Here is an 18,747-nt window from a genome sequence, read left to right as displayed (position 1 = left end):
GAGAACAACCCCTCAATATAGTTGGTGTCAGGTTCCCATAATGGAAGGTATAGTCCCATTGGAAGGTCTCAGTAGAAGTTTCACCTTCCAATGGCAATATGCTAAATTCTAACTGTTTAATGGCACTCAGGGCTTTTTGGTAAGAACAAAGTTGTTCCCTCATTGTCCATGTTGGTGGGTTTGGGTTGACTTTCTGTGTGCAGTGGCCCCCTTGCCCCTGGTGGGGGGGGATGAAAGTCTGCCTTGCAAAACTGAGAATCAACAGCTCATGAACACGATGAATCAGGATGATCACAAAAAAGAAAAAACACTTCTTCTTCCATGTACCCTCTGATTTGTTTTGTCCAAGCCCAATCCAGCAGCATCTGTTCCCAGAGCAGGCAGAGGGGACTCCACAAGTGACAAAGCTGGAATGGCAGCCAGGAAGAAGCCGAGTTGTGCGCTCCAGCCTCACAGTCAAGGCCTCATGGTGGTCGTGGTGCTGCCTCTGTAGTGGTGGCATTACTTGAAGGTGGCGTTGAAGGCCCTGCCGATGACGAGCCTGCGCACCTCGCTGGTGCCCGCCCCGATCTCGTAGAGTTTGGCGTCGCGCAGGAAGCGCCCCATGGGGTAGTCATTGATGTAACCGTTCCCACCTGCCACACAAAAAAAGCCACAAGTCACTCCTTGTCCCTGATTTCAGGGTGGGACAGCAGAGGGAAATGCTCTTGCACTGTGCTTGGCTCTGTCCAGCCATCAGTGACTCACCCAGGCACTGGATCCCATCCAGGGCCACCTGTGTCGCACACTCTGCTGAGTACAGGATCACTCCGGCGCAGTCCTACGGGACAGTCAAAAGGGACAGTCAGGAAAAGTGTCACCTGCCCATCTCCAGTCCCTGTGCTGCCCTCATGCTGCCATCACTCTACAGACACCTGCCAAGAACCCTGAACTACTTGAATACAAAGCACAGGGACAGGGAGCCCCAGTAGTGTCCCTATTACTATAGAACACTCACAGCAGGTCTGCAAAGGCCACATGAAGACAGAAGAAGAAAAAGATAAAAAGTGCACCAGAGAAGATGGCTCTCTCACAAAGGCCCATCAATCCCCCAGAAGACCAGCATGATTTGCTTTGGGATGCAGAGATCTGTGCTCCCACTGTTAAACACTCAACATCCTCCTCCAACAGAGGCATGGTGACAGGTGGAGGTGACAACACCTCTAACAACTGCTACAGCCCTTACAACAAGCAGGACAGTCTGGGCTTCCAATAAACATCTATTGATGCTGCTAAATCTCCTGCCTTGTAAAAGGAGGTTTGCTTTTAATTTGTGAGTGGAAAAAGGTATTTTGGGTGTGAAAAAAAGACCCTTTGGGCTGTGTGGACTCGTTGTACAGAGGCTCCCCCCAGCTGAGGCTCTGGGACTGGAGGAATTGCCCCAGAACACTCAGCCCAGGTAGGAGTTGAGCTCACCTTGGCGTTGAAGTGGCCCTGGTCACAGGCTTTGGCCACGTTGTAGACGTACTGCCGGCAGGCCATGAGCCGCGTGTACATGTCTGCCATCTTGCCCTGCATGAGCTGCACGGCCCAAAGACAAGGGACATTAATTAACAGGGGTGAGGGGAACCACCCATTCCCCAAAATACCTCAGAGGAACTAGACACAGGAGGAGGAGACATGGACCCAGCAGACATGAGGGAGCTGGAGGTTCTGCTAAGCCACAGACCCCTAGATATCAGCTACAGTCCCTCACCCACCAACAGCGACCTCAGGGGAGCAGGCTCAGAGGTCTTTCCACCTTCTCACCACATCATAGAATCTCAGGATTCCTTGAGTTGGAAGGGACCTTAAAGTTCATCCAATTCCATCTCCTTGCCATGAGCAGGAGCCTTACACTAGCCCAGGCTGCTCATTATCACATAATGCAGCCCCAGCATAAACATCAGGTCACCTTCTCCCATGCAAAGCCCCCACCACAGCAAAGTCTCAGTCTTCTCAGTTTTAAAGAGAGAAGAGGACAAAAATTCCTTTTCTGCCTCACCTGGAAGTGACCAATTTTCTGTCCAAATGCTTCTCTGACATGCAGGTATGGAATTGCGTGGTCAAGAACAGCTTGCATGAGCCTAAGAGGAGAGGGAAAAGGGAAACAGTGGAACTATTAATTAATAATGATTTAACTTTGGAAATGTAACCCAAGGCAAAAAGGTTCTCAGAGCTGAAGTGATATCCTGCTGTCTTCCTACAGCTCCACTCAAACAAGACCAAGAATGAAATCCATAGGTCCCATATTTCTCCCCAGTGCTCATTTGGGACATCTTGTGGGAAGGTCTGACCTTTTAATTCAGGGGACTGAGATTTGAAGAGCTTTCTCACAACCACAACCAGTTTGTGCTCCTCTTACCTCCAGAGTTCCTCAACTCAAGGAATAACAGTCAATACCATAAAAAAAAAGCACAGGTAAGAACAAGGAGGGGAAAAAATCCTCCTCATGCTTTGTGGAAGTTGATCTTTCCACAAGAGGATTAGCCCAGAGAGACCACTCAGGAGGACAAAAGGACTGTGGGGTGCCAATAATTACAAGGGAGCTTAAGGATCGAATAAATGAAGAACGAACCAGTTTGTGAATCTCTGGATAGTGTGTTAGATTCTAAGGAATTGATAACACAAATGTGCTGGTTATTCCCTGAGTAATAACACAAGGATACACAAGCCAGCAACTGGGGACTGAAGCAGATTTATACCTCTGGAAATTTTTTTTATCAAGACTGATAATTTCCAAAGCCTGCTCTTGAGGATCAGTGGACACTGGCAGGCAGACTTGCAAACATTCTTTCTGGCATTGCTTCTCTCATCCCTTGCCCCTCACATGGGGCTCCAAAGAGATGCTTTCAAATTGGAAAACCACTGCATGAGGAGCTGAGAGCTCACAGATGAGAGCTCAGAGCACATTTGAGTGAGCAGTGGCTGCTGGGAGGCCCTGAGCACCTTCAGGAGAGTCTAGTCAGGCAGCTGTGCTGGTGCTGGAGTTCAGTGCTGGTTTTGACTGGGACACACAGCAGCCATGGCACCTCCTCACACCTTGCTTCCTTCCATCTGACCCAGCCTCTTCTCTTCTGCTGCCCCAGTAACCTAATTCTCCATCCAGGATCCATCCAGGCCCCAAGGGATCCCCACCAGGTTTGTCAATCACCAAGGACCCTTCTGGCCTTACAACCTATAAAAGATGACAATCCCTTACCCCAGGGGGCCTCCAGACAGCACGAGCCTCTCCAGATCCAATCCACTCATCAGAACATAGACTCCTTTGCTCAGTGTCCCCAAGACATTTTCAGCTGCAAAGAGCAAAGGAAAAGTGATTTATTTATGTGAAAAACTTAGACAAGCTGCTCACTGAGGGCCTGTGTTCACTGGGGAGAGGAGCAACCTGGGCCAGTGGAAGGTGTCCCTGCCCACGGCAGGGGGTGGGACTGGATGAGCTTAAGGCTCCTTCCAGCCCAAACCATCCTGGGATTCTATGAAAAATGACTGAATAGCCTAAAAAATTTCCTGGATAAAAACTGTTTCAGCTTCCAAAGCCAAAGATTAGAAGAAGCATTAATGGCCAGAGTGCCAAATGCATTAACTGCCAACACTGCAGTGATGTGCTTCTCCATGTCATCATCCTCTTTCCACAAGAACATGCTGTTCCCTGTGGATGACTCCTGGGACATGATCAGAGCACCGGGGCACTGGCCTTTATGATTTCAGGGTGGAGGGATCCAACACAGTTAGAAATGTTAGGTTTCAGCTGAAACTCTTCCACTTTAGTTTTTGAAGGTGTATATGGGGAGCAGGAGAGCTCCTTGCTCTGCAAATTTGCAATCAGGATTTTTATGATAAGACATCTTCTCCATTTGCTCTAAAAAGGCTGGAATTTTTCTATCAACAAAAATTGCCACTAAAATAACAAATACTTGTTATTCGAGTGGCTATTACAGAGGCCTCTGTTGTGCTAACTAACAGGGGAAAGGATGTCCATTTTCAGGCCCTGGCCCCAAAAAAACTCAGAAGTGTTACAAAGCCTGTTGGAAAGTCTCCAGTGAAAAAAACCTTTAGGGCAAAGTAGCTCACCTCCCTACAAGACAGGAGCTCTAATGGAAACAAGTTTCTTGAGAAACTTCAGCAAGGCTTTGGAGAAGCTGTGGTTAAGAACTAGGTCCGTAAGGGTGAAAGAGCAGTGACCTGACAAACTATGTGCTCCCTCCCTGCAATCCAGCAGATTGCACTTTTCCAGTCCCATCAGCTCCCTCAGAGGCTGCCAGAGAGAGATAAGCATCTGCAAAGCCCTGCAGGTCACAGGCTGAACATGTGTGTAATTAGTGATCCAATTTATCTGATCAAGAATACAGGAAACCATCATGATTTGAACCCAACTCACCAGGGACCTTGCAGTCTTCAAAGATCAATTCACAGGTATTAGACCCTCTCATTCCCAGCTTATCCAGCTTCTGGGCTGTCCTGAAACCTGGCATTCCCTGCAAAGTCAAAGCAGTAAAAATACATTTCACATCTCAGTTCCAACAGACTAAAAAAATCTCATGAGAGATCTGTGAAATTCCCCTGACCACAGGAACATGGGTAGGGTGCCAGGAGGGAGATAAAGTGACCTAAGAACAAGACCAGGTCTAAGTGCAAGTGCAGAGAAAGCAAATAGACAGAGAAACACACACATACGAACCCTGTGCACCCATTTTCTAATGCACATAAACAGCAAATAAGTTATTTGGACAGCTGCCAACACAGGCTCTCCTACAGCAAGGGTTGCAAGCTCTGCCTGGAACTGAACTGTTCTAATAATGAAGTTATGTCCATCAGAAGGTTTACTGATCTCAGATTCTGTTTTATTAAATGTTCCTTTCCTTCCTGAAAGGTAGAAAGTAGTTGGTCTTTGAGGAAGAGGCTAGCAGCTATGGAAGGAAAACCAGCTGACTTCCAAATGAAGCTGTTAAGGTGAAGGATTCTGCTTTAAAACCCTGTGGGAATGACTGACCCTACCCTCTCCACGATGAAGGCGGTGATGCCTTGGGAGGCTGGGACAGCGTTCATGTCAGTTTTAGCATAGACAATGAGAACATCCGCATCCGGCCCGTTGGTGATCCAGAATTTGTTCCCATTCAAAACAAAGAAGTCTCCTGGAAGCCAAGAGATGAAATCTGTTAGCTCATGACAGCAACGCTGGTATTTCCCACTCCATTTATTCCCTAACAGGCTTCCCAGAATCACTTAGGTTGGAAAAGACCTCCAAGATCATCATCGAGTCCAACCTTTGGCCCATCACCACCTTGTGAAGCAGACCAGAGCACTGAGTGCCATGGCCAAATGTTCTTTGAACACCTGCAGGGATGTGGCCTCCTGCACCTCCCTGGGCAGCACAGGACAGGCTTTACCTTTCTTGTCTGCTTTCAGCTTCATGGACACAACATCAGAGCCAGCATTTGGCTCGCTCATGGCTAAGGCTCCAATGTGCTCCCCGCTGATTAGCTGGAAGAAAGGACAAATATTAGCAAAAGATGAAGACCAGCAGCATGGTTTGTGTTCCCTCTTTAGTCCCCTGGCCTGTTTTCCTGCACTGAACCTCCACAGTCGCTGTTCTCCGCAGGAACTCAAACAGGAGCTGCAGTTCCCGACACAGCCCGAGCAAGGAGCTCCCTTGCACTGCATGAAGGAACAGAACCAAATCCCAGAGGGATGAGAAGGGTGACTCAGCTCTGTCTGAGCTACACAAGCACAGCCCTGCTTGCGCAACACACGAGGAAGGTGCCAAGGAACCATGCAGGCAGCCATATGCCTGTCCCCAGCTCCTGCCTGGGCTTTCTGCTGCCCTTTTACACAAACAGGAGCTGGTGAACACAGAAGGCCAATGAGGGGGTGAAAAGGGATGGCAAAGTTCTCTGCAATCTTCTCATGGGCCAGTCCCCCCACAATCACCCCACAACAGCAGATGGACCCTCCTCTTGTGCCTGCTCACACCAGGCTCTGGCAGAGCTGTTGCTTCTGCTTCACTGTTATTTCATCCTGCCCTTTTCTCCTTGCCTTTTTTTCCCTCCCTGTGTACTTTCATCCATCTTCTCCTCCTTTTGATCTCTACTTTTTTTTAAAAAGACGACTCAATGCTTAAAATATGTTCAACCAATTCAATCCATCAGTGCATTGCTACAGAAGTCCCAATGAAGTGCTCAAATCTAGTTAAGTACATTTAAAGTGCTCTGTCAGGAGCCAAAACAAGTCAGAGCTGAAGTGACTTCACATCTCATTGAAAGGCAGAGAATGAAGCATGAAAATACACCTGAGGAAGGAGGACAATTTGGGGTTACACATTTGCAGGCTGCACAGTGCTTTGAGGAAGTGACACTGTACTTTGCATATTGTTTAAATCAAGTTTCTTGTGCTGATAATTTCACTGATAATCTCAGTAGCTGGGATTCAATGTGCTCATTGTTTTTATATGCATTTAAAAACGGAAATCTAATTAATGCACTTCTGAGTTGCAACATCAATTGCCCCAAGTGATGATGAAGTTTCACATGTAGTTAATTAACAGCCAAACCAAGCATTTCAGCAGTGAGAAATGGAGAATATAAAATAGGAAAGCAGTGACTTTCATTCAGAAATCTCAAAGTGATTTGGGACTTTGAAAGAATATTCTCCAGTGTCACCTCAAAGCCTCCCTTAGTAACACAGCTCCAGAGAGCTGGGCTGTGCTGCCTGCAGACAAGGACACGGGCATGGGATGAGGTCAATATGGATTCATAGGATAAAAACTGACAAGCCAGAGAAGGGCGAGTTTGGCACATTCAGTATTTCCTAAGGTTTGGTCACTGAAATCTGCTGGTGCTTAAAAGATGCCATCCTTGAAACCAGGAGCCAAATGCTTTGCAGTGCTGCCCCTCCTCCAGCCACATACCTTGGGCAGGTACTTGTGCTTCTGGGCCTCGTTGCCGTTGCGCACGAGCTGGTTGATGCACAGGTTGGAGTGGGCCCCGTAACTGAGCCCCACGGACGCTGACGCTCGGGAGATCTCCTCCATCACCAGCACGTGGTCCAGGTACCCCAGGGCAGAGCCACCGTATTCCGCTGGGAGGAGAGCAAAAAGCTCACGTTACCCACCACGTGCACAAGATCCCAGGGCTGGGCTCAGTCTCCAATGAAATCCAAGACACTGAGAATGCTTCTGGGTTTGACTGTTGCCATCCCTGAGCTGGGCACTTCTGGCTTTCCCCATCCTTTCAGAATTTCATTTTTCTCATCTTAAAGTCACAGGGATATTTTGTCTTCAGCATAATCCATAGTTGACTCATATAACATAGTTTATACGTAGAACACGCACAAGGACACATCTTGAACGTGTTACTGACATTGAGTAATAATGAGTCCTTCTTATCAACCTTAGTATTGTCACAAAGATTAAATCACCAAGTTGCAACCTCCTTAAGGTGAGAACAAAGGAACACAGGGAAGGTTTGTAAAATCCATGTATGTTTGCCCCTAAACAAATGAGAAATTCTCAAACTGCTCAAAAATATGACACTAAGGACTTTTCTAAGCCTACAAATGTGCAGGACACCAGAATTTTGATGAGTGGCCAACTGAGAACGAGAATGATCCATAAATGTAATTTGTCAGTGACAAGCACGTAGATTTCAAGAGAGGATAAAGCGAGACAGAGCAGCACTGAGACCCCAGCTAGGCACATGGAGTTGAGCCTAAAACTAATAGTAAAGATTAAAATCACACAGTAGAACAGGGAGAGAGATGGCAGGTAAAAAGAGAAGGCTGAGAAATAGGTAACAGCCTTGAGGAGCCAACAGCCTACATAAACATACACACACGTCCCTCTAAACATGTTTATAGACACACAAATACAGTCACCTCCCAACCTAAAAGCTTTGTTCTCCAGGTAGGAAGCAAGTGGTTGTACTGCTAAGAGAAGCACTACAACAGGACATGAATGCCAAGAAGCAGCTGGGGAGATAAGTTTGGAGCACTTACTTGTCATCAACGTGGAGGCTGCAAGCAAGAGCAACAAGGTAAGGGCAAATCTCTGTCTGTGCTCAGAGTGACCAAAGGGCACAGCTCCAAGGGGCTGCTGTCCCAGATTCCTCAAATTAACACCACAGCCACTGGCATCACATTCAGCCTTTCCTCCCATGTCCCTCATTTTGACTCCTGCTTTTATCTGCAGGGCACTTTATCCTCTAAAATCTCTCCCTACCACAAACCCAGGTTTAGGGGTTTGCTGTCAGTATCATAAAAGATGGGCTTAACAATTTCTCATGTATGCCAAAACAAGAGAGTTTTTTATGAATTCCTATATAATGGTTGGGTTTGGTGCTTTTGCCTCAAGAAAGGTGAGGTAACTGTGTGCAGCACAAATCCAGGATTGCTTTGCACTGAAAGAGGAAGAGGAAAATGATCCTGCCGGACATCTCCTCATATAACACAAACCATGGTGTGTTCCAATCATGCTGTGCTTTCAAAGCTACTCTTTGTACATGATATGCCTGTATTATCATTCCATGGACACGATATATTTACATTTCTTCACTTTGCACTTTATAAAACAAATGGAAAGTTACAAACACCACACTTATCTTAGTTTTAAGAAGAAATCAAACAGCACTGTTATTCAAAATGTTCCCTTAATAGACTTGATGCACTGGCACCCAAACATGCCATTTAATTGTGTACACCCTCCTAAGATTCCATATGATCTTTACATCCTAAATCCCACTCTCCTCCAACAAAACCAACATCAATAAAGAAACACGCAACTCTACAATCCAAAATAAAGTGAAAAATCCTGGGCATAGGAGGGTTTGAGAGGTAAACCTTTGAGGAAATCAAGAAGGACAGGACTTGTGAGGGGATGGCTTATTTATAGTGTGGGAAACTGCTGTAAGCCTCAGGCACAACATCAAAGAAGAAAGAAGGGAAGAGTGAGGAAAAACAGGAGCAGCAGTAAATGGGGAAGAGGAGAGAGAGAAAGCAGAAATGCAGAGTCTTTCAGCACTGAAAGCGAGGCAGAGGCATTATTTGGACGCATTGCTATTCAGCTGGATTCTGCAGAGCCTTTGCACAGCCACATCCAGCAAACAGACTTTTCCATGGGGAAAGAAAGGCCCCATCAGCCGCTTTTCTCCACTAAGGGCTTCTCCTCATTACCCTGCCTTGGTGCATTCAGCACGATCACACTCATCTGTAACACTCATCACAACACTTTTCACTAACCTGCTCAAGGCTGAATAAGATTTCCCCTGATTTTTTTCCGACTGGTTGGCTGTGGTCACTCCCCATTACTTATCACAGCTTTTCAGGGCATTATTTTAGAGCCTTTAACTTCTCCCATTACAGATGGATGTTTGTTCTGGGATACTTTTATCTCTAGCTCTCATTCTTCAAAACTTGCTTCACATCAGAAAGGCACAAATACGTTTGAGCTACATATGTTACATCTGGAGAAACCATTTCTGAGCAGTGCTTTTAAATTGTGAAAGGCATTTTGTCTAACAATGAAAAAGGATCTAAAGTCAGAGAAAAAGAAAAACAGTGAGAAAGTTTTTTTAAACACAAAGATAGGACAAAATGAATGCCACATCACAGACAAGGAAGGCTGTTGTGAACTGGAAAGTGAGAGTTTAAGTGGTCTCTCATTTGTTTGAAGTGTCACCTGTCAGAAGGCAAAAGATCAAAAGAAACTTACCAGGGGCTGTGATTCCCAGAACTCCCAATTCTCCAAGTTTCTTCCAAAAGTCCTACAAATATAGAACAAGCAATCAGCACAAACTGGCAGCCTGGGCATCAGCATAACTACTTTCCCCAGGTAGCTCACTGGATACATCTGTTTATCTGTGAGCTATCACAAGAATGAGGCAAATACAACCCTAATTCCTGTTCCTCCCCTGGGGCAGCTCTATCCTCAGAACTGAGAACCACCCATATTTAAGGACACTAGTTATGCTACACACAGGAGGAGGTTGTGGAATTCAGTGAAAATTCACATGCCTAAATTTAAATCTGGAAGGACACCTCCTAAGATTTAACTCTTTGCCCACTCCAATGAAAATTTTTGTGTAACAGTATAAACTATCCATTACCAAAACCCAGGAAATATGAAGCTAAAGTGCCATAATATGAATTATGGCACTTTAAAACTCTTCCAGTAAAACAGGAGCTGGCAACTAAAGCCAAGTAAGCATACTTGGGGGAGATTAAAAAATTGGGAATGCCACAGCCATGACAAAATGCTGTAGCAAAGGATGTTGTCACCAGGGAGGCCCACACGTGTCCTGGTGGGGCCATCTCCCTGCTGCCTCTTTCCTCTGCTATGTGGTGGACACATAGGTGAGTGCTCCTCACTTGGCCTTGGTGTCCAGCAATAATTATCAGAGACTTCAAAAAGTATCATACAATAGCTCTGGATGACATCTGGAATGCCCGGCTAAATTTATACACTTCACTTCAAAGCTGCACATATAGCCCTGGAAATGTCAACATCAGAGCTCTAGGAAATGCTGGCAGATGTTGAGAGCTTTTTGAGTCTTGTGGAGCTTATAAAAACCAATAGTCAGATCTCTCATTTCCATCAATCAAAGCACCCTGTGGCACAGCATTTGTTGGGTTTATTAGAAAGGCAAGTTTCAGCATTTGTACACAATATTTTCACAGCAAAGCTGAAGAGGAAATTCATGTCCAAGAAAGGGACTGAGCCAGGAGCATACAAAGCACACTTGGGGAAGGAGCCAGAACAGACAGGCAGGAATCCCACGATAAGAATCCAAACAAGACCATTATCAATCTATTATGATTATCTCTGGGTTCTGCCCCAGGTTGCTGAAAGTTGGTAACAAATGCTAAAACAGGAAATCAAAAAAAGGTTTTCTCTGTGGCTTTTAAGTTTGAAAAGTTAATGCACATGTGCCTGTGGTGTGGCTTGGGATTGTCTGGACTAAGGCAGAGATCAAAGCCCAGAGAGGCTTTCAGAACCACACATGAAATACTTGCCCGCATGCCTTTGAATTCATTTTCCTGGTCAATCTGTTGGGCCTTTGGAGCCAAATGCTCTTGGCAGAACTTTGTCATGGTCTGTCTAAGCTGGGAAAAGAGGGGAGGAAAAACACATCCATTACATCTCAGCAATATATTGTCATCTTCCCCTGGTCCTGCCAACATTCCCTCACCAGGCCGTTCCAGCATCCCAAACCCAGAAGCACAAGACCATAAGGAAATCCATGGTTCAGGTAACTGGCTGAAATACCACATCAGAGGGTAATTTCTTTAGTCTTTTAAAAAGCACTTCATGTACTTTAGTCCCTCTCAGCATTTAACCTCAACTGTACCCTGACATGAGAGAATGCTCCTGAACTCCTGCCTGCACTGGGGTTTCAGGCATATTTTTGGGCAGGGAACTTTGGAAGCTGATGAACTGAGTTTATAATGTGCTAACCCATCCCACAGCTGCTTACAGCATCATTTAATGGCGTGCAGATGCCTGCAATAAGCAGGGATACTAATTAAAACATGTTTGTGTGTCAAACTAGAACTACATTACCTACCTTACTACCTTCTACAGTGAGGAAATTTGATAGAGCCAGGAATGTTCATTGATCCAAGTGCTAAAATCTCAAAATATTTTTCTAAATTTTATACTCTGAACACTTACATGTATGCTACAGAAGTCTATAAGCATACTAACAAAATGTATACAGTATCTTACATGTTTTTAACAGGAAGATTTAAAAACTTGGTCTTGATTTTATGGTCATATTGAACAATGTTTTTTTTTTTCCTTTTCGGTTCTTTATTCCCACACATTAATTCTGATGAAGCAACAGTTTTAGAGACTGAAACCCTGAGCTGTTAAACCAGAACCTGTATAAGGGGCAGCAACAACAAACCAGAATATGCCCACACTCCACTGTCTTTCTCTGACCACCAAAACCTAAGTATCCTCCTTTTTACAACTGAGAAGATGTGTTACATTTCCAAAATCACGCAGACCCTGGATTCCAGTACTAGCAAACAAGCTTTTTCTCCATTGCTAGATTTATAAACCTAAAGAGAATCCCAAAAGACATTAGATATCTTTCCACTGTGACAAAGCTGACTGCATTATACTTGGGCAAAGAGCTTAAAATAAATTAAGACAAGCTTAAAACCATAATAAAAAAAGTCTTAATCAATTAGAGATTGAGGATGAAGTCAGACAGGCAGCCCTGACATCCTAACCCAGTTTATAACAGTTATATTGCCTTTAATTCACAATTTCACTAATATTACTGAAGATTATTTCTGATTTTTTTTTTCTTTTTAGCTTTTCCATCAGACAGATAGGAACAAGATGAATATTTTGCATCTTCTTTTACATCTGCTGAATATAATAGTACAAAGAAATGTCAGTTTGAGCTGATAAGGCCATAAACACGAACACAATCGTGGCAAGGAATAATTCTGCAGCAAGAAAGAAGAACAAGTAAGTTTATTCTACATATCCATGTGCTTGCACCATCAGAATTGTCTGGAAAGTGAGGCTGTAGCTCCAGTGTTTCACTAGCAGGAGCCTGTGTGGAACAGTCCTGGGAAGACACTGCCCTTCACTCCAAGCCCTGGGGCAGAAGGGAATACATCTGGAATGGTCAGCACTTGGCTGGTGCTGCACACAGAACACAGCAAAGCTAAGGATCATAGAACACTCTGAGCTGGAAGGGACCCACAAGGATCATCAGTCTGTTGGAAATTATATAACTTTCCTAACTAATGTCTCATTAGCTGTTTTAATTAATTGTAAGCATGCCCACTTGTAGTCAGTATTAGTTAAGTTCCTTTTTCACAGACACTTACTTTGATCATTAAATCACTGAAACCTTAGGTTTGCTAAAACTAATCCTGAAAAACTCCAATAAATAAAGCCTAAGGAAGGTGAAGACTGGACATCTGGGATCTTAAATTTATGGCCCTTCAAAGACATGTTGAAGCAACCAAAAGACACAGATAAGACTCAAGCCTAGAAGGCTGGAAACTCCCAATTTGAGAAAAAAATGATAAAAGGACTAAAGAAAGTCAGCCAGATAAGCATGAAGAGTGAGAAATCAATAACCAATAGAGGACAGAACACTAATTAATAAAGAGAATGATGCAACTCAGAACCAATAAACTTTTGTTTGCTAAATATGTGTAAGTGAAAAAGTTTTGTGTCTTGGGATTGTGTGGAGGTCAGAATTTTGTCAGCCACACAGACACGTCTTGGACAAGAATAAAGTAATGCCTTACACACTAACACTAAAGACAGCGTAAGAGTCTTGTTTTTCCCAGTGTTTTCAGAGAAACGTCCAACTCCCAGCCCTGTACAGAAACCCCAACAATCTCACCCTGTGCCTGACAGCGTTGTCCAAATGATCCTTGAGCTCTGGTAGCTTTAGGGCTATGATGATTCCCTGGGGAGCTGTTTCAGTGCCTGACCACTCTCTGGAGGAAGAGCCTTTTCCCAATACCCAGCCTAAACCTCCCCTGACCCAGATCTTGCCCTTCCCTGGTTCCCCTCACTGGTCACCAGAACAGAGATGTGCTGCCCCTGCGTGCCCCTTGCAGCAAAGCTGCAGCCTGCAACGAGTTCCAAGAATTACCCTAAACCTTTAAGCGGCCCACTGGGCAGGAGAGCAAGCTGGGAGAGCTGCAACACTCCTTTTGGGAGGATGTGCCGCGACCCCACCGAAATGTTCCTTTGACGATCACGTTTCTGCCGATTATCGCCTATCCAACAGCCGCAGGCGGAGGCCGGGGCCGTTCCCTTAGGCAGTGCGGCGTTCCGTGGCGAGGCCGCGGGCCGGTCACTGCCGCGGGCCGCGTGTCCGGGGGCGCCGCGCCCCCGCCACTCGCGCGGGGATTGGGCGGCCCGGCCCGGCCGCGGCCAATCGGCGCCCGCCCGCCCCGCCACACCCCCGCGCGCGGCGCGGCGCGGCCCGGCCGTACCTGGCGCTGCTCGGCGCTCAGCCCGTTCACCGTGTCGTCCACCGCCAGCCCCGCGCCGCCGCGCCGCGGCACCGCCAGCGCCCGCCACCGCCGCGCCCCGCCCGCCGCGCGCCCCAGCACCGCCGCCGCCATGGCCGCTCCCCGCCGCAGCCCCGCGCGCAGGCGCGGCCCCGCCCCGCCCCGGCGCCCGCCTCCCGGAGCGGCCGCGGCTGAGCGCACGTCCTTGGAGCACCTTTATTGAACTAAAACCCACGAACACCCGACACCGGAGCAGAGCGGCGAACGCCCGACACAAGGCTGACCGGCCATCGCTGCTACCTCAGCCCCCCGTCCGTCCTTACCCCGCCGGGGAGCAGTCACAGCTCGGCGTTTGGATCACCAAACGCAGGAACCGGCTTGACAAACAGGGACCACTGAACTAGGGGTGAAAGAGCAAAAATCCCAGTCCATCCTCGTGCCTCACATTGCCAGGAGCTTCCCCAGCACTTCAAGTTTGGTTTTCCATTCCTTAATTTGAGCTTGGAAGTCGGAGTGCTTCTCCAGGGCATGCTGGTTCTCCTCTTGTGCTGATTTCCACTTGGCCATGGCTGTCTGTGGAGAAGTCAGTGCACAGCACCTTTGTACTAACACCAGAGTAAGGAACAGAAAAGCCAAGTCCTAAAGCATCTGAGCTCTTCCTCCTAAACTAAGATAAACCTGGGATTTCTTTTACCTTGATTGCTTGTGGAAAATGTAAATTTATCTATGGCCAAAATATAGGAAATCTCCTATAACAATTATATTTTAGCTCTAGGTCTTCTTAAGAATTGCAGAACTGAAATTTAATGACTATTTTGGTCTCTATATTGGTAATTATTGAAGCCACTTGTGCTTGCACACTTCTCAGTTTCCCCAGACATTAGCCAGGGTCACTGCTCTGCAACAGTTTCCAATTCAAATCAATTTTCTGACCTCCAGAATAACAACCAGGCTGGTGGATACCTCTATTTAAAAGGGGAGTAACAGTTTCCTTAACAAGTGTGTTTACATTAAAAGAGGAATACCGCAGGTTTTCATCTGGCTCATGTGGAATAAAAGAGAATTGGGAGGGGCAAAATAACCTCCCTGAGGGCCTGATGCTCACTGCCAGGTTGAGTCAGTCTTACCTCAAGCATCTCCTTCTCTTGTGCAGCTCTGTGACAAAACAGCATCAATTCTTCTGTGACCATGCTAGTTAGCATCTGAAGAGTCAAAAGGAAAATGACTTTTAATATGATGCAAATAAATGTGAGTCTCAGCTGTTTGAGCATCAGGAGAGAAGGGTGGGGGCACACAGACCCCTCAAAGCCCAGTTCAAGCTTTTCTTACTGTCGTCTTTTCCCGGCACGCACGCATCTCATTCTCCTCCTCTATGGTGCTGCCTGTAAGGAATTCAGGAGGTGCATTAGTAAACCTCTAATATACACATAACTCTGAGAACAAACAGCTTTTCAAAGTGACTTTCTACAGCAAGAAATACTAAGTTAGTTTATCCAGGCCAGGGTTTACTACAGGAAGCAGTTCTTCACTTAAGCCACAAAAAACTCCCCAAAACCCCCAAACCCTGGAATTCCAGCAGTATTCCTTAAAAAAGGAAGCACAGTCCAAATTTCTTATGAATAGTCACAACAAAAGGAAAAAAAAACCATTCTGGAGAAGGAGTACCAGGATGTAAGCAAAGTGCAAACTCCTTACCAGGATTGATGTTTCTGCTTTCTAAAATTGTCATGCAAGTCTCCTGAATTTTCTTGAGCTTCTCAACCTCATGGACCAGCCTCTCATTCTCCTTCTTTAACTCCCTTAACTTGAGAGTGCCCTGGTTAACACAGGTTGTAAGTGAGGCAAGTTCCCAAGGAGATTTTCTTCTCCTTAGTAATACTGACACAAACAAATTCACAGTACTGCACTTGGCACCAAGAATCAGACATTGCCTTCTGTCTCTACCGCCACAGCAAATGAGGCTGTTGCAGGTCCTTGCTCCTGCTTCTTGACAGGAGTAATACATTTATTACATCCACACACCAGAGCAATTACTAGAAAAATCTGATCATGGGCGAATTCCTTTTAGGCAACTCTATCCTTTCTTGTGCTCCCTCTCATTTATGTAAACAATGCATGCACTAAGGAGCATATAAACATTGTGAAGAAAAGGGTGTGTCAGGCCTTGAAGCCACAGCATTATTCCCTACACTATCCAGATATTACCAGGCAATTGGATAAGCTGATCAACCTCCCAAGATGAATGCGATTCTCCAATATGATCAATAAGCATGTGGATTAGGGTGATCTGCCTCATAGTGTCAGAAGCTTTGGGAACATTTCATAGGAAGTCTCAGAGGCTCTTAAGAAAATCAAGCTGTGACATGAGAGGAATGATCATCCCAGAGATTGAGAACTAGAAAACAAAGTGAGATTTTACAGCTGTACGTTGCCAGGTGGGCCTCCTGTGCGTGACAGAAGTGGTACTAAGCATGTCCTAGAGATACCTCTGAGAGCCAGGGAATAATCAAGTGCCAATTCTGACTCTGAACCTGATTCCACAAAATCAGGTCTGTTTGAAACACAAGTCCCTGAACAGTCCCAGCTCTCTCAGCCTTTCCTCCAGTCCATCTGTGGCCCTTTCTTGGACTCTGTCCAGTACATTCATATATCTTTTGTACCAGGAGCCCAGAACCAGACAAAATATTCCCAGTTTGGCCTCTCCAGAGCTGAGCAGATGGGAAAACAACTAGCAGGAGATACAAACAACTCAAACAACTTGTCCAGAAGAATACAAAGACATTCTGATGAAGACAAGAATAAAAGCAAGACAATCCTTAACATGACTCTGTATGGATCAGAATGCAGAAATTACTCAACAATTTATTTATTTTTCTCTCCTATCCTTACCTCTGCTCTTGCTAATTGTTGTTTGAGTGTTTCCACCAATTGATTCTTGTTTTTCAGCTCTGCTTCTAGTTGGTATCTGCTGAGAGGGCTGTGGAGTTAAAGAACAAAGACTCAGGGGCAAAAATACCAGTGTTGCACACCTCCTAATTTCCCTTTAACCTTTTTTAAGCATTTGTTCTGACCAACAGATTTAATTAGCAAACTTGGCAGGAAAGCTGCACATGGATGAGAGCTCATCACCAGCCTTCACAGGAGAACACCACAGCACAAGGACAACTAACAGAGATGGGAGGCACATACCGTCTTGCCACTATCTTCTTTGAAACTGGTTCCACTTTCTTCTCAGACTTAGGCAACCTTAAAAGAGAGATAAAATAAAATTACCAGAAGACTACAATGTTCTTGCAGATCACCAAGGCTGTTAGTTTGACAAAATGTGCAAAATGAGCCATCTTTAGGACATCTGCCAAATAAATCCATCAATATTTTGCTTTGATTTACCCTTGGTTTGCAGGCTTGAAGACACTGTCTGCTGGAACGTTTGAGGTAAAGTGAAGACTGGGAACCACGCTGAGCCCTGGCTCTGATGTTGTGCTGACAAATTTTCTCTTCGAAAGAAAATTCATTTGCAATTCTGTGAGAAAAAGACAGCTGTGAAAACACCACAGACTAGAAGTAACCTGCTTTAAGGTCTCTTAAGCCTTTAAGGTAAAGCAGTTATATCTGGCTAGAACGGAGACTTCTACATAGAAGTAGAGGCAGAAGTAACTAAGAGTAGACTTCAAGTTTTACCCAGGACCAAGGGTCCAGAATAAGCCAGAAACAGGTCAGATGTATACAGTGTTAAAATACAATCACCAGGCTAGCACTAATGAGAACTTGAAATGATAATACACAATAAAGAAAGTCTCAACATCCAGCAGACATCGTGCCACAAGGTTGTTGTTCAATGCTGGAAGCAAAACAAACACAGCCCATGAAATTCTGTTAAGAGACCTCCATATTTTGCTACGAGTGAATAGCTACTAAAATAACGTAGAAAACTAGCTTTTTATGTAGAGTTTATTTCTCTTAAATCACAACTGTTTAAGTATATAAAGCTTTGTTCACTCAGTGAGTTTAGGAAGTTGCTTTTTCTCCCTCAAGTTAAGTATTTTTCAAATTAAATACCCATGCGCACATTTACATTAGAGCAACGCAGAGTTTCCACCGATACAGCTCAGCGCCCATGTTTTTAACGCTAATCCTGGGTGCCTTCCGCTTATAAAATGCTATAAAGTGCTGTAAGCAGCGTTTAAATATTTAGAAAAGAGACTGTGAATGAAGCATCTTTCGCATCAAGGGGCCGCTGCCTTTAGCCGGTGGAGGGTAGACACAGCAGGCTGAGCGTTAACTTAAGTCCTAAACAGGGACCAAACAGTGGAATAAAGCTTGTAATTAGATTTTGGAACAGCCACCACGTAGCCAGGCAGCGATGGAGCACCCTAAAGCCGGCGCTCCGCTGCACCCCTCGGCCGAACCCCGCCAGCCGTGCCAGCCGTGCCAGCCGTGCCCCCCCGGGTGCCCGTCCGTGCCCCGCACTCACCTGCGGACGGCTCGGGGCGGTGGAACCGGGTGTGCACGGGGATGCGGGAGAGCCGCCCGTCCATGGCGGCCGCGCTCCCCTCAGGAGTTCAAACAGGAGCGCGCGGGACGGTTGGGCGGGTCCGAGCATGCGCGAGCGGGGCTGGGGGGGGGGGGGGGGGGGGGGGCGGCGCAGGCAGCGAGCGCACGGGGCGGGGATTGAGGGCGTGGGCGCTCGCGCCGCTTCTCGCTCGCGCCGTTTCTGCCTCGCGCCCCCTCCCTCAGGGTAGG

At 46.1% G+C, this 18,747-nt stretch overlaps 2 protein-coding genes across 2 annotated transcripts; both read right to left on the bottom strand.

Annotated features, from left to right (window-relative positions):
• Positions 1-282: 282 nt before the first annotated feature.
• IVD (isovaleryl-CoA dehydrogenase) lies at positions 283-14,118 on the bottom strand. The gene is made up of 12 exons (XM_036384588.2): positions 13,987-14,118; positions 11,023-11,112; positions 9,722-9,773; positions 6,926-7,095; positions 5,409-5,502; positions 5,017-5,153; positions 4,400-4,496; positions 3,221-3,314; positions 2,024-2,105; positions 1,456-1,560; positions 748-820; positions 283-635 (listed from the first exon to the last, which is right to left on the bottom strand). Exons 1-12 carry the CDS (start codon positions 14,116-14,118, stop codon positions 502-504), a joined length of 1,260 nt encoding a protein of 419 aa, XP_036240481.1. The 3' UTR covers positions 283-501.
• Positions 14,119-14,327: 209 nt separating this feature from the next.
• On the bottom strand, positions 14,328-18,542 carry KNSTRN (kinetochore localized astrin (SPAG5) binding protein). The gene is made up of 8 exons (XM_036383686.2): positions 18,479-18,542; positions 17,395-17,527; positions 17,194-17,250; positions 16,894-16,981; positions 15,700-15,820; positions 15,334-15,386; positions 15,132-15,206; positions 14,328-14,577 (listed from the first exon to the last, which is right to left on the bottom strand). The coding sequence occupies exons 1-8, from the start codon at positions 18,540-18,542 to the stop codon at positions 14,446-14,448; spliced, it is 723 nt and encodes a 240-aa protein (XP_036239579.1). The 3' UTR covers positions 14,328-14,445.
• Positions 18,543-18,747: the final 205 nt, after the last annotated feature.

This window comes from Molothrus ater, chromosome 6 (assembly GCF_012460135.2).
Source record: "Molothrus ater isolate BHLD 08-10-18 breed brown headed cowbird chromosome 6, BPBGC_Mater_1.1, whole genome shotgun sequence".
Taxonomy (NCBI): domain Eukaryota; kingdom Metazoa; phylum Chordata; class Aves; order Passeriformes; family Icteridae; genus Molothrus; species Molothrus ater.
Note: the sequence above shows the minus strand (reverse complement) of the source record. Positions and strands in the feature narration are given on the sequence as shown.

Bases quoted from the DNA above. Each gene is read 5' to 3' on its own strand.
- IVD (XM_036384588.2), bottom strand. From the start codon at position 14,118: ATGGCGGCGGCGGTGCTGGGGCGCGCGGCGGGCGGGGCGCGGCGGTGG. The intron at 9,774-11,022 runs GCAAGTATTTCA...CTATATTTGTAG, and splicing joins ATGAATTCAAAGGCATGCGG to GACTTTTGGAAGAAACTTGG. The intron at 821-1,455 runs GTGAGCTCAACT...ACTGTCCCGTAG, and splicing joins AGGGCCACTTCAACGCCAAG to GACTGCGCCGGAGTGATCCT.
- KNSTRN (XM_036383686.2), bottom strand. From the start codon at position 18,542: ATGGACGGGCGGCTCTCCCGCATCCCCGTGCACACCCGGTTCCACCGC. The intron at 15,821-16,893 runs GTAAGGATAGGA...TGTGTTAACCAG, and splicing joins AACAATTAGCAAGAGCAGAG to GGCACTCTCAAGTTAAGGGA. The intron at 15,207-15,333 runs GTAAGAAAAGCT...TTGACTCTTCAG, and splicing joins CGTGCCGGGAAAAGACGACA to ATGCTAACTAGCATGGTCAC.